The sequence below is a fragment of the Danio rerio genome, chromosome 17 (genome assembly GCF_049306965.1).
Source record: "Danio rerio strain Tuebingen ecotype United States chromosome 17, GRCz12tu, whole genome shotgun sequence".
Taxonomy (NCBI): domain Eukaryota; kingdom Metazoa; phylum Chordata; class Actinopteri; order Cypriniformes; family Danionidae; genus Danio; species Danio rerio.
The window spans coordinates 38,370,848-38,384,514 of NC_133192.1; the positions used below are offsets into that span (position 1 = coordinate 38,370,848).

Below are 13,667 nucleotides of genomic sequence, written 5' to 3' on the forward strand. Positions count from 1 at the left end.
CTGTCATAAACTAATAATAATTAAAACAAATGGTAAACCATTTAAGTCATAGTGTCTTTAGATTATGGCTTTATTATTATTATTATTATTATTATTATTATTATTATTATTAAAAAAGGTCAAATAAAAGTGCTGCAATATTTTAAGACCAGCAGTATTATAAACTGCTATTTATACTACTGCATTTATACTATACTGCAGGATGGGCTCCTCTCATGTCTGTCTGTTTCATTGTCTGCTTCACAGTGTAGAATAACAGATCACTTTACACAACAAGGTTGCCTGATTATGTTTGTAAAGTTTATTCTGGATATCTATTATGAAATGTAAGCACCCTAGGACCTAAAAGATTTATGGGGGAAATCTATTAAGGGCAACAGGGGTGTGAAGATTGTCACTTTTGCTACAAATGAATCATATTTCCTCCCTTCGGTTAAATTTTCATGCATAGTTAATTCCAGGACGGCTTGACCTAGTCATAAGCCCTTATAGTTAGTGCAATTTGAGCCATGAGGGTTAAACTATTACAGTATGTAGAGCCACATCTGACCACAAGAGAGCGTCACATCACAACTTTAGAAAAATCATTCTGAGGAAAACGCAGAACCATCATCTCAGAGCAATGGAGATTCATAAGCGTTTCAGAAACACACAGACTGAAAATATGAATTAATAATATTATAACTCACTAATATTAATAGTAATACTGATCAAAAACAAATAATAGCCATAATATTGATAATAATTTATATTTAATTATTTGTTGTAGTAATACAAAACAACAAAAGGACATTTTACACAAAAGTAAAATTCATGATATATAAATGTACAATTATTTGCTGTTATTGTTTTCCTTTTCATTAATTTAATGATAAGACATGAAATATATGCAGTATAATGAATCCCTGGAGTACCTATTATGTTTATGCTAATGTATTCTAAAATAACTTTCCATAATTAGTGATATTTCACAACATTGGTAAAGTTTCTTCTGTTTAAGACATATTGTCATAATTAATCTTATCCTTACTGAATATATAATCTTCTATTTCGTTTTTTGACAATTCATTAGAGAAAGTGTACATTGATTTAAATTTAAACTCAAAATTGCTTTGGGAAAAGGTTTTTCGGGGGGTATTTAAATAAGTCAGTATGATGGTAGCTTGTGACGGTGGTTTATTGTTAGAAATACAATATTGATCTCACGGTTTGTTTGTTTGTTTGTTTGTTTGTTTGTTTGTTTGTTTGTTTGTTTGTTTGTTTGTTTGTTTTTCACTGTTGTGTGGCCTTGGTACTGGCCTAATCTGCCAAAAAAGTATGAAATAACAGAATGGTGCACTGTTGGTAATCTGGGATATTATAAAAATATAAAGTATAACCTCAATCTGGCAGTTCCCTTTTAGAGGAAAAATATAATGCAAGTTAAGTTTGCTTTAATAAAATAAGTATTCTGACCTGTTCAGTAAATAAAAAATAAAAAAAGCTAATTCAAATTCCAGTGGCAGAAAAGAAAGCAAGTAAAAGGAAACACAGAAAGAAGCACAAATCAGTGGAATATAATATAATAATTATTATAATTAAAGCACATATAATTACACAATAAGTTCATTACCACATTTAAATGCAGTTTAGTAATTTAAATGACTTTCACATTCGTATAACTTTCACAATTATGTCTGGCTTTTTACAAAAATACCTAAAAGTAAATGCAAGTAACCTTCTTAAAATTAATTTAAGCCGCATGTACTGTACAGCAATTTTCACAAATGGCAGTACCTGTATTTCTCGTCAGTATTATGATCTATTTCTCAGATATTACAAAAAAAGGTTTCCACAAAAATACCTTGTACAACTCTGTTTAAATGTTCTAATAATATAATAAAAATAATAATCCAATACTAATGTCAGAATGATTTCTAAATGATCATGTGGCATTAAAGACTCAAGTTATTGCAAATTAAAAGGGACAGTTCACCCAAAATTTTGTATTTATTCAGAATATATTCTTTAGTGTTCAACAGATTCAAAGCAACTCATAAAGGTTTGAAACGTAATGGGTAAATGATGACAATTTTATTTTTTTTTTAATTTTTTTTTTTTTTGTGGACAGGGGGTTCGGGTGATTCGGAAAACCCACCCCTCACTGACAAAGGTCCAGAATTTCTCCCATAATGAGCTCAATTGTCCTATTTTGACTGCTATGCCATCATAAATAGTGTAAATAGCCCTCACGAAAAAGGCTTTAAGACTAAGCGGAATCCTCTGTTGGCTGTGGCTTCGGTGTGACTTCAGCTAGCTAGTTTTGGCCAATGCTAACAAATATTTTTCATCAAGCTGTGCAAGAAAACACACAATCTAAGTAAGAGAAGTCTTCTTTCACCACTGTATTGTTTTTAAATTGAGAAAACATTTTTCAAGTAACGTTTATTCTAAATCTTTTAATTAATTTTTATTGGAATAGGAAAAGTTAATGTGCTGGCCAGTTTGTTATTTTCCTAATAAATGACAATAGGCTACAGTTTTTTTTTTTAACCTTTAACAGATAAAATTTTTTTCTTAATGATAAATAATGTAATTAATTTGTTTTTTAAAATCTGTATTCTAAATCTTTAGTAAATATTTGGTACATCAAAAAGTGTGATTATGATGACCATCCGACAGGTTAATTCAGCTAAAAACAGTGCTTAAAATGTCAATAAAATGCAGTATTTGAATCTCATAATTAAATAGAAAATGAGGCAAATAACTGCAAAAAGGTCCACTTTTCGTGAAAAAAAAAAACACCACTTTCACCAGGCTGGCTATGGGCCTGTTTTTGGGAGAACTATTTAGCAATCATATAAATATAAAACATACATTTGTGTTTAACTGTATATTGGATCACATAAATCCAGTCTTGTTGGATATTAGAGACTAGAACATTTCAAATCTCCAAAACCCAAACTTTAGGAAAATACAATATATAGTTCATAAAAATAATACTTAATTGTTGTTTTAACAGCTATACATAAAACACATCATATAACATAGATATAACAAAAGTAGCCTTTTCTCATTGAAATTTGCCACTGGAGTATTTTAAACACTTGACTTTTCCCCCTCTACAGATGCGCAGTGAAGCTCAAACGGTGTCCTTGTCAAACTCACACACGAAGTACATGGTGAGTTGACAAGCGACATCAATCCACTCTCCTGAAGACACCATCTCCACACAGTCCTCGTCGTCGTACGCGTTGTTGGGCTCACCCTCCCTCCACCTGCTGAAAGTGGTCATGGGTGAGCGCTCCACATAAACAAAGTGGCCTTCTCGCTCCAGGTCATTAATGCCGATGTACACGCGACTGAGACCCGCGTCAGTCACGTAGCCGGCGATGGCTCTGTTAGCTGCCGCATCTTTGGGCATAGCCAGGTGTCCACCTCGGCCCTGACAAAACACCTCCGCTTCCCGGTAGCGCTTCTCCTCCTTCACAAGCAGATAGACCTTGCTGTCTGTCTCTTTGATGCCGGCGACAGCTGCGGGGGAGGGCAGTGCTGAAAAATGAGGATCTGAATTTCTATAATCACACTGCAGCAGCCAGCGTTCACACAAGTGCATTCTGACAGTTAAACAAAAGAGCTTCTGGCTAATGGCTAAATACCTTTGTCTAAGTGCATTCACCCTGCGTATCAAAATGAACAACTGCGCGAATCAACTTGACAACTTCACATTACTGTAATCTCAGGAACACTGGTAGAGAGTGCAGAGGGTTCATTCTGTCTTTTTGGACGTACCATTTTTAATGAACTTCAGCTCATTGGTTAATTGCACCACTTGAATATCCATTTCTCCAATCATTTTCCGTAAGGGTGCGCACTCGCAGGGGACGCCTAGGGAGATAAATTAAAAAGTAGACCATTCACATGAGCAGTTCAAGCATTAAACTGGTTCCTAATGAGTTCGAACCAATTATGAGTTATGATATAAATTGAATTATATTTCAGCAAGTTCTATACCTGGCTCTCCATTTGGGCCCTTGGGTCCTGGATCCCCCATATCACCTTTTAAACCTATGAAAAAAGAGAGTTATGTCTTCAAGCAGTAAGACCAAGCAAACCTGAATACTTTCAAAAGTCCAGATGCTTTCACAAACTGTACTCACCTTTGGGCCCAGTGGGACCCATCTTTCCATAACGTCCTGGACTGCCTTTTTGCCCTTTGTCTCCAGGGGGACCTACAATATAACTTAAACTTAGAGTACTTTATGCTTTTCACAGTGCTTTTTAGTCAGGATTAAATGAACACAGAGCTTATAGTAATTCTTTAAAATATTTACAGATGTTACATGCTGGCTCATTATTGTAGGGCTTTTGACGTTGGTTTGGTTGTTTACATGTGACTCAGGTGACCTCAGGATAGTCCACGACAAATTAACCGAACCTAACTCTGATTGTCCCTCCTTGCCACCTTCTCGGCTGGTTTGTGTTCACACTGTCTTTTGTCCTTCTGAACCCTGGTACGCTTGCGTCATCAAGCTGCTGTTTTGTGTACAGCTGTTGCTACAATAGGTGACAACCACGAAAGCAAAACAGCAAAATGAAGACATCCGCAAATCACGGTCGTTCTGCTTTTACTAAAAACGTTTTATTACCAAAACCAAAATACAGAGAGCTACTTGCGTCTGTCTGCTGCTGCAAAAAAAATCATGTGATGTCTGCAGAAGTAATTTTTGGTAAAGACAAGCAGTCATTATCACTGTTTGCACTGGGTCAGTCCCGCTTGTCGACAAGGTAGGTGATACACAGACAAACACACACAAATGAACGGTATGAAAACTAAAGTTTGTTCTACAGTTGGTGGTTCACTTCCGTTATTGGGTACGATTGCATTCATATCAGAAGTGAACTGTACCAGAGTTTGCATGGACTGTACCCCAGACCATCTCTTTTAGGAAGACTCGGTTAGAGTTCGGGTGCACACCAGAGTTTAGTAGACATCAGAGCTAAACATACCGAGCTCTGACATCAAACAAACCTGGGTGCGGACCAAAAGTGATAATGTGAAAGCACCCTAAACGTCTAGTTGCGCGAGATTAACTCCTAATGATGTTATTCTCTATATCAGTAAGAACTGTTTTAAAATCAATTATAGTTTTAGACAGAGATGGCATGTGCATATAGGTAAACTAGATAGTCGCCTAAAGGATGATTTGTACTTTATGGTCCGGCACAAATGCCGTCGCATAGTCCTCACTGTGGCTGACACACACCTTTCAAAAATGTAACTACATATCCCAATGATGCGTATTCAGGGCTTAATTTGTGTCAGAACACACCGGATCCGGAACCTCTGAAATCTGATCCGGCACCTTATTTTACCGATCCCCCTCCTTAACCGCCCTCCTCTCCCATCCGCTGTTCACTTTTACTTTCTTCCGCGACTCCCCATTCCTCTTTACTTTCATCCATAACAACCACACCCCTACCCCCGCCATATCCGCTCTTCACTTTCGTTCGCTGACGCGCACCTCTCAAAAAATGTAACTGCATGTCACAACGACGCGTATCGCAAGCCCTGTGATTAGTGTAAATTCCAGTGAAGGAGATCCAGATGGAAACTTTTATTTTGCATTTATTTTATGATTAAAGTTGTTTCACGTCCGCCGGTTCCAGCCTCTGAATAAACGAGTTGTAGCTACTTGTACATTAAGGTACTCGGAATAAACAAATCACCCGCGAAGATACTAGACACAGGTGAACATAAAACCTAATGCCAGCTAGTGTTTTGGAAGTGTTATTGCAGAGCAACACAGACAGCACGCGGAAGTACGTATAAATGCAGGATTATGCGCAATGCAGACACTAAGTCACAGCAATCACTCGACAAAGAAGTATAAATCAACTTTAAGGTGTTAACACATATGAGGTGGCAAGACAGAAAGATTTAATCAATTATTCATTTTAAATTATTACTGGATAATTGGTAATAATTATCGCACCCAAATAAACAAATCATTGTTTTGCCCTGGTTAGCTCATATTTTTGCAGGGGCACTGAGCACTTGAAGTGGCAAAAATTCAACAACAGCCAGTTTCTTTGTGTGTGTGTGTGTGTGTGTTTTTTTTTTTTTTTTTTTTTTCCATTGTTCAACTGAATGAATGGAAAGGTGTACAGCAAACCACATTTTCGAGCGGTCATGCTAGACTGACAGACAACTAATTCTGTGGTTGCCTAGAAACTTTCAAAATATGTCATCCAGGGCCTTAGTAACATTTAATTGAGCACGTTGTGTTCCTATTATGGAATCATCTACTTGTCTGTAGGCTTTAGAGTAATATTTATCATTTATCATGATTTATAGTTAATTTTTTTTACTGGCTCAGTGGTTAGCAAGAAGGTCGCTGGTTCAAGTCCAGGCAGAACCAAGACGCGAGTTTGTGTTTTTCATGTTATCCCTGTGTCTGCGTGGGTCTCCTCCGGGTGCTCCGGTTTCCCTCACAAACCAAAGACAAGACAGGTCAATTGGATAAACTAAAACTTGAATGAGAGAATGTATGGGTGTTTCCCAGCACTGAGGGTTGAACTCTGCACTCTACTTTATGCATTTAAGAATGTCCCAAAAGGAAGTCTTATGTAATGTAAGACAAAAGGCAGACAAGAATCATGTGTCACATATATTCATTGATTTATTCATTCATTTTCTTTTCGGTTTAGTCTCTTTATTAATCTGGGGTCGCCACAGCAGAATGAACTGCCGACTTATCCAGTATATGTCTGATGCATCGAATGCCCTTCCAGCTGCAACCCATCACTGAGATACACACTCATTCACACACATACACTATGGACAATTTAGCTTACCCAATTCACCTATAGCGCATGTCTAGACTTGTGGGGGAAACTGGAGCACCTGGAGGAAACCCACGCGGACACAGGGAGAACATGCAAACTCCACACAGAAATGCCAAATGATCCAGCCGAGGCTCAAACTGGCGACCTTCTTGCTGTAGGGCGATCGTGCTACCCACTGTGCCACCATGACACCCACATATATTCATATTTATAATATTTAAAACCACTACGAGCAGCTATGTATAAATCGTCACTTAACCATTGTGCACTTGTGCTGAAACCATAGATCTGCCACTTTCCTGGTGAAAACGAACAAGAGAATTGTGCTTTACACATCCCTTATGCTTGTGAAAGTGGTGCTGCTACTGCTGCCCGATGTATGACTGGGCCAATAGGAATTCTCTCTGTGATTGTGCAAAAGGCTACAGAGACATTATAGTATGCTCACAATATGCAATTGCAGCTGTAACATAGTAGTTACATGCTTTGGTACACTGCAGAACAGGAAAAAAAGAAAACTAGTTTAAGTATTTTTATTATTCTAGTGCAATTTTTTAAACAAACAAACAAACAAACAAAACAAACTTCCACCTTTCACATGTGTCTTAGTTATCATATTTATTGTGAGGGATGTAGGGGCGGGACGAGGATTTTTCGCCCTAAAGTGGCAATTGAGCTTGCGCAGGCCAGGTTGGACATCACGAACATCACAGGCTAACATAACGCAAGGTCTTTCATGCTTGCATTTTGATCTGTAAAGCTTCAATTCCAATGAATCTAGTTATCCACCGTGTATATTTAAAAATATTTAATTACACAGTTCTCTGGATGACTTGATACTGATTGGTCAGTCCAAACGATCCAAGGTATTTTGTTCGGCTTTACAACCATTAATAATTACTGAAAATAACAACACTTTCTATCATCTTGACTGTGAGCCAATACATACACATCTATACTTAAGCCAAATCCCAATTTTACCCCTTAAGCCTGGTTTATACTTCTGCGTCAAGTGACCGGCGTAACCCTCGGCGCATGCAACGCGCGTAGCTGTGCATTTATACTTCTGCGCGCTGTCTCTGTTGGTCTGCATCAACACATCCGAAACGCTAGTTGGCAGTGAGGTGTAAATGTTCTTCTGTGTCGAGTTTCTTCGCTGCTGTTTTGTTTTCCTGAACACTTCGGGATGTACAAGTGGCTCAAACTCGCTCATTTTGAGGCAGGAACTGGCGGACGTGCAACAACTTTAACTATGAGGTAAACACAAAACAAAACTTTCCATCCGGAGCTCCTTCACAGGACTCCACACTTGTAAACAATCGCTCCATCAGGCTCGCGCCATTCACAGGGATCTCGGTCACGCCCAGACTCGTCAGCGCTACCAAGCCGACCAATCACAGAGCTTGCGCTACGTAGTTACATTTGTAGTTACAATGTAGTTACATTTTTTAAAAGGTGCACGTCAGCGACGCCGACGACCACGGCGAAGGGCTATGCATCAGCGGCGTAGCATACGCCAGCCGTTTGACGCAGAAGTATAAATCAGCCTTTAGCCCTTCCCCCCCGTTTTGCGCATTCCGTGAAGGGGTAGGGGTGTCCCAGTTCTCTTTAGCTTGAAGGCGTAAGGCTAAGGAAAAGGGGTAGATGCCCCTTCAAATGAAGATCTTTCAGGAGCACACTCGAAACCAAGGGGTAAGAAAATTTCCCAGAATACATTAGCCACAGCGGCAGAATAGTTGCACCCAGAAGTCAGAAGATCCACAAATTACTATTTTTGTCATTATTACGAATGTTTGCAACAAAAAAGCACATGTTTTAATACATTCATAACTGCGTTTGTGTTTTACCGTCAAGCTTTAAAAAAAAAAAAAAAAAACGCTTAATGAAAAAAAAGCTAAATTTCGCAATCTACAATTCATAATCATAACTCCTGTATTGCAGTCCTACAACATTCTGTCACTCGATGAAACTCAAATACACTGTCAGAAAAGTCTAGTGGCTGGGAATGAGCTTTTTACAGTGTCTGCTTTAATGTTAATGTTGTTTTTGGCTTGTTTACATAGATTAATATGGCCATTAATATGGTGTAAATGCGCAGTGCAGTTACGATCTTATTGCCACATTAGATCGTTATGAAAACATAATACATGCCTTCAGTGATTTCCTGAAGATGAATACCAAAAAATAAAGCAAATAGAATAACTACAGAATTCGCCATTATCTGATCTCATATGAAGCAAGAGATCACGATGACATCTGATGACGTGTGCAGGTGTTGTAGTGGTGTCCCATTTCTTAGGTGGAACATTTTGAAGCCCTTCCCCTTCACACTCAGTTTTAAGGGCCAAGGTGAAGGGGTAGGGGAACAAAAACAGAATTGGGATTGGGCTTTATACTTGTCTGTCACTTCAGAGTTTTTGACTAATTGGCGCCAACTTGTGACTGATTGTTACATAGGTTAGTGTATGCTTCATTCATCCGTTTTTGTTTCTATCTACTTTGTCTTTAATTAATTAGTTGAAATAACTTTTTGTGTCCATTACACGTCTGGCGGCTCATACAGTAAGCCTGCCAAGCTTTATTCTGCAATAATAACCACCTGGATGTACTTGATCCCCTAGGTATAATTCCATACAAGTCCTTCATGATCAGAGGTGGAACTTGGTTTCCAAAATGTATCAAAAACATCTTGTTAGCAAAAGTTAGCAACTGTAATCAAGGTCCAATAGGTCAATTCAGTCTGACTCCCTTTTTATCAGTATGTGGAATCATTTAAGGCATTTATAAACACAAGTCATGATTGGTCAATACAGGCCAGATGAGCTCAACTATCTATAAGCAAGATAAGGGAAGTTTCAGGGGTTCCCTAAAGTGTGTACGTTTGGCAGCTCCCTTTTTGCTCACTTGCTTAAAAACATGTGCAATTATTTTTGCAAACCAGCCTATTTTTTGTATCTATTTGTAAAGAATTTAGGTCATATTTCAAAACACTGATGGATAGTACTTTTAAAACACATTTCAATAAAATAATTACATTCAAAATTTATATAAACAAGCGTGTGCAGCCTTATTGAGTACAAGAGACTTAACACTAAGTGTATACTAATTAAAAAGCACTGTATAAGAATTTAATGAACTTCTCAGAGAATGGTTTAGTATTACCTTGCTCTCCTGTTGGCCCGACTCTCCCAGGCCTTCCAGGTGCTCCTTTCTCTCCTTTCTCTCCTGCTTCACCTATAGAAAAAAAGGAATGCTTTAAGCCATCATACTTGCATATCAAGCTGTTCAGAATATCACATAAGCTTTTACTGCTGGTGCATTAATATAGTGTGTGTATGTGTACTGTGTACAGTATGCAAATGCTATGTATGCTCAGAATATGACCTAAATACATATAAATATACTATCACAGAGTTCAGTGCACACAATTCAAACTCTCATATCCCTTGTGGTGAACAGACTGCCAGAAGTTAAGGGGACAAAGACATGATGTCCTATTTTGGTGTCTGCATCAAATTAAATAGACTTATTATATATTATATACAGTTGGAGTCTGAATTATTAGCCCCCTGAATTATTAGCCCCCATTTATTTTTTTCCCAAATTTCTGTTTAACTGAGAGAAGATTGTTTCAACACATTTATAATCATAATAGTTTTAATAACTAATTTCTAATAGCTGATTTATTTTATCTTTGTCATGATGACAGTAAATAATATTTTACTAGATATTTTTCAAAACACTTTATGCAGCTTATAGTGACATTTAAATGCTTAACTAGGTTAATTAGGTTAACTAGGCAGGTTAGGGTAATTAGACAAGTTATTGTATAATGATAGCTTGTTTTGTATCGGAAAATTTATAGCTTAAAGGGGCTATTGATTTTGACCCTGAAATGGTCAATAAAAAAAAATGTAAAACTGCTTTTATTCTAGCCGAAATAAAACAAGACTTTGTGCGAAAGAAAAAATATTATCAGATTTACTGTGAAAATGTCCTTGCTCTGTTAAACATAATTTGGTAAGTATTTAAAAAAGACAAAATCATCATGGGGTGGGGGGTCATTTGACTTTGTACATAGAATGTCAATTAAATGCAAGGGTCTATTTAAATGTTTCAAACTATTTTAAGAAGAATAAAATATGGTTGAAATAATGAATCAATATTCATGCAATCACATCTTACTTTGAAATTTTCAAAATAGTTTTTTTAAATATTAAAACAAATAAGCAGTCATACAAAATATTACATTTTAAATAATTATTAATATATTAATTAATGACAAATAACTGAATTTTGAAGTTTTTAAATGAAATTAAATTACAATATTGCATATATTAATATGAGCAATATCACTCGGATAGCAGTTCGATATGGCTATATATCAACACTGGTGGGATGCGTGCATTGGCTCGAGGCTACAGACCGAGTGCCTTAGTGCCCGCCACCATACTGTATGCATATACATATCGCACTGCTACTCATGTGATATTGCGTTTGTACAACAGTTCAGGAGCATAATCGTGTATAAAAAAACCTTTTGTATAAGGAAGTACTTTCTTTTGAACAGCAGAAACTATTGTCAGTTCACAAACAAAACTTTAGAGCTAGTGTTTGAATGATTCTCTAGCGTAATGTCTGAAGTGATGACAAAAAAGGTGATTTTGCTCACATTTCAAGATTATACTGAACGGCATGAAATGCCATCAATCTACAGAGATATCCCAGAATTTGTCAGTTGCAATCGGGATTTCACAATAATTTACCCCGTATAGGCCAGAGCAAAGCAAACACTATCAGTTTCTGTGGTATAATACAAACATACAAAAAGAGAGAGAACGAATCAGAATGTGAGCTGTAGTTTGAAATTTACGCTAAGAAAATGCTGTTTTTCTTCCCTAAGGATTTTTTATGTGTTCACTGTTGCCATCTTGTGGTGGAACGTCAACTGTCACTTTCTTTGATCTGCTCAGACAGGCTGATGGCAGCCGATGCACTGAATCCGATGCTGCGAAATTATGACTACCTTCTCCACTAAAGAAAGCCTCAAAAGTTCATTATGTTGTCTAACAGCAGCAATTTTTGTCAAACTGTAGAGTGTCCTCAGCTTGCCGCTGTTTGTGGGTGGAGTGATATACAATAATACACAAGAGTGAAAGGTGAAAAGGCTGTACTAGTGATGTTATTTGCAGAAAATTGCACGGCTATCAGCTAATCAGTTTTAATAACCAGACAGAACGGTTGTATAGTCACACAGACAGACAGACAGACAGACAGACAGACAGACAGACAGATTTAAAGTAACTATGCCCATTTTTTGTTTTTTAGTGGCACTTGTAATTGTTTACGTGTACGTATTTGTACAAGTCCAGTGGTATGAAAATGTATGATTTTTAAAAAGAGGTATGGCACCAAACCCCACCCCTAAACCAATCTAATCATCATTGGGGATGAGCAAATCATATTAAATTGTACGAATGAGATCCTACAAATTCAAACAAATCAGCCACTAAACCAAAAAGTTATGAATTGTCGTAAGATTACTTGATTTTGTTTTATGATGATGATGCTGCAAATCACCAATAAATCAGTCACATTAAAGACTTGACTAATTACATCCCAAGGACACTCTGAAAAGTATAAAAACCATTTATTTTAAAAATGTAATATCATTAATTTTTTTAAGTGTCAGATGTCACATAAATGCATTACATCTGTTCAAATAAATGTGTCATTAGTAGTTTTGCTGAACTGTGATGTAGTTTTATTTATGTTTTTTACAGTACCTTTGAGCCCAGGGACGAGGATCTGCACTGAGCAAGGTTCTTCTGGCATATGCTGACCAAACACTGACCTCAATAGTGCCAGACCTAACACACTGACCAACATGTAAGCCACCAGCTTCTCTCCAACCATCCTAGAAACAAAAACAAAAACATTCACGTTCATTTACAATCAAACAGCAAACGCAAATTACAATCCCTCGCCAATCGAAAAACATAACAGCCGCTTTTATGGCTTTCACAAAGCCTTTGGTACTCATAAAATGCAACAAAAAAAAAATCACATTAGCGGATTCAATAACACGCAACAACTCCCCGGTTATGGAAATACAAACATAAGCTGTGACTGTCATACCAAAACCACAAACATCAAAAAAAAAAGAGTACCAATTTCAACCATCACCTTCATTTCAGAAGTCAATTTTCAAGTGTAAACCTTCGCACCTTGACGTCTCCAGTAACCACGGACTTTAAAGCAAGCATTTGAGTCGTCCCGTTGTTGTCTTTGCCACCTGCAGGACATAGTATTGCTTATAAAATAGACTTACCTTGTGTTGAATTTCAAAGCGCACTATACTGTATAATATGCAGCAGCCTGGATCTGGATCTGAGGGAGTTAATGGAGGTTTGCTCACTGGTGGTCGCTCTGAAATGGTTCATCTCACAGACACACACAGGCCTGAGAGCCAGTGAGAACGAGTAAACACAAAGATAAGAAGCAGCTCTGCAACACTTCTCTCAGATAAATCCATGTGAAACATCAGGGTCACTGACAGCGCATTCCTCACAAATTAAACATCTGAGGGGGTTCCAGCATTCTCAAGTTTTTGTTAAGATGCGTATTTTGGGGAGAAATGATGCTAAATGTGCATTTGTTGTTGTTTTTAAATAACAACAAATATGTGGTGGAATATTGGCTGGAAAAATCCAGAAGAAATGAAAAAAAGAATGGATTCATACTGATTTAAAGAGTTATATTATATTATATTATATTATATTATATTATATTATATTATATTATATTATATTTTATTATATTATATTATATTATATTAT

At 37.0% G+C, this 13,667-nt stretch overlaps 1 protein-coding gene across 1 annotated transcript; it reads right to left on the reverse strand.

Moving 5' to 3' along the window:
* Positions 1-1,352: 1,352 nt before the first annotated feature.
* On the reverse strand, positions 1,353-13,312 carry colec11 (collectin sub-family member 11; the record flags this gene model as incomplete). Its single annotated transcript, NM_001007331.1, is given in 7 exon segments — positions 1,353-3,513; positions 3,772-3,867; positions 3,994-4,047; positions 4,140-4,211; positions 9,991-10,062; positions 12,615-12,745; positions 13,160-13,312. Coding segments are annotated over 6 exon segments (816 nt in total). The 5' UTR covers position 12,745; positions 13,160-13,312.
* Positions 13,313-13,667: the final 355 nt, after the last annotated feature.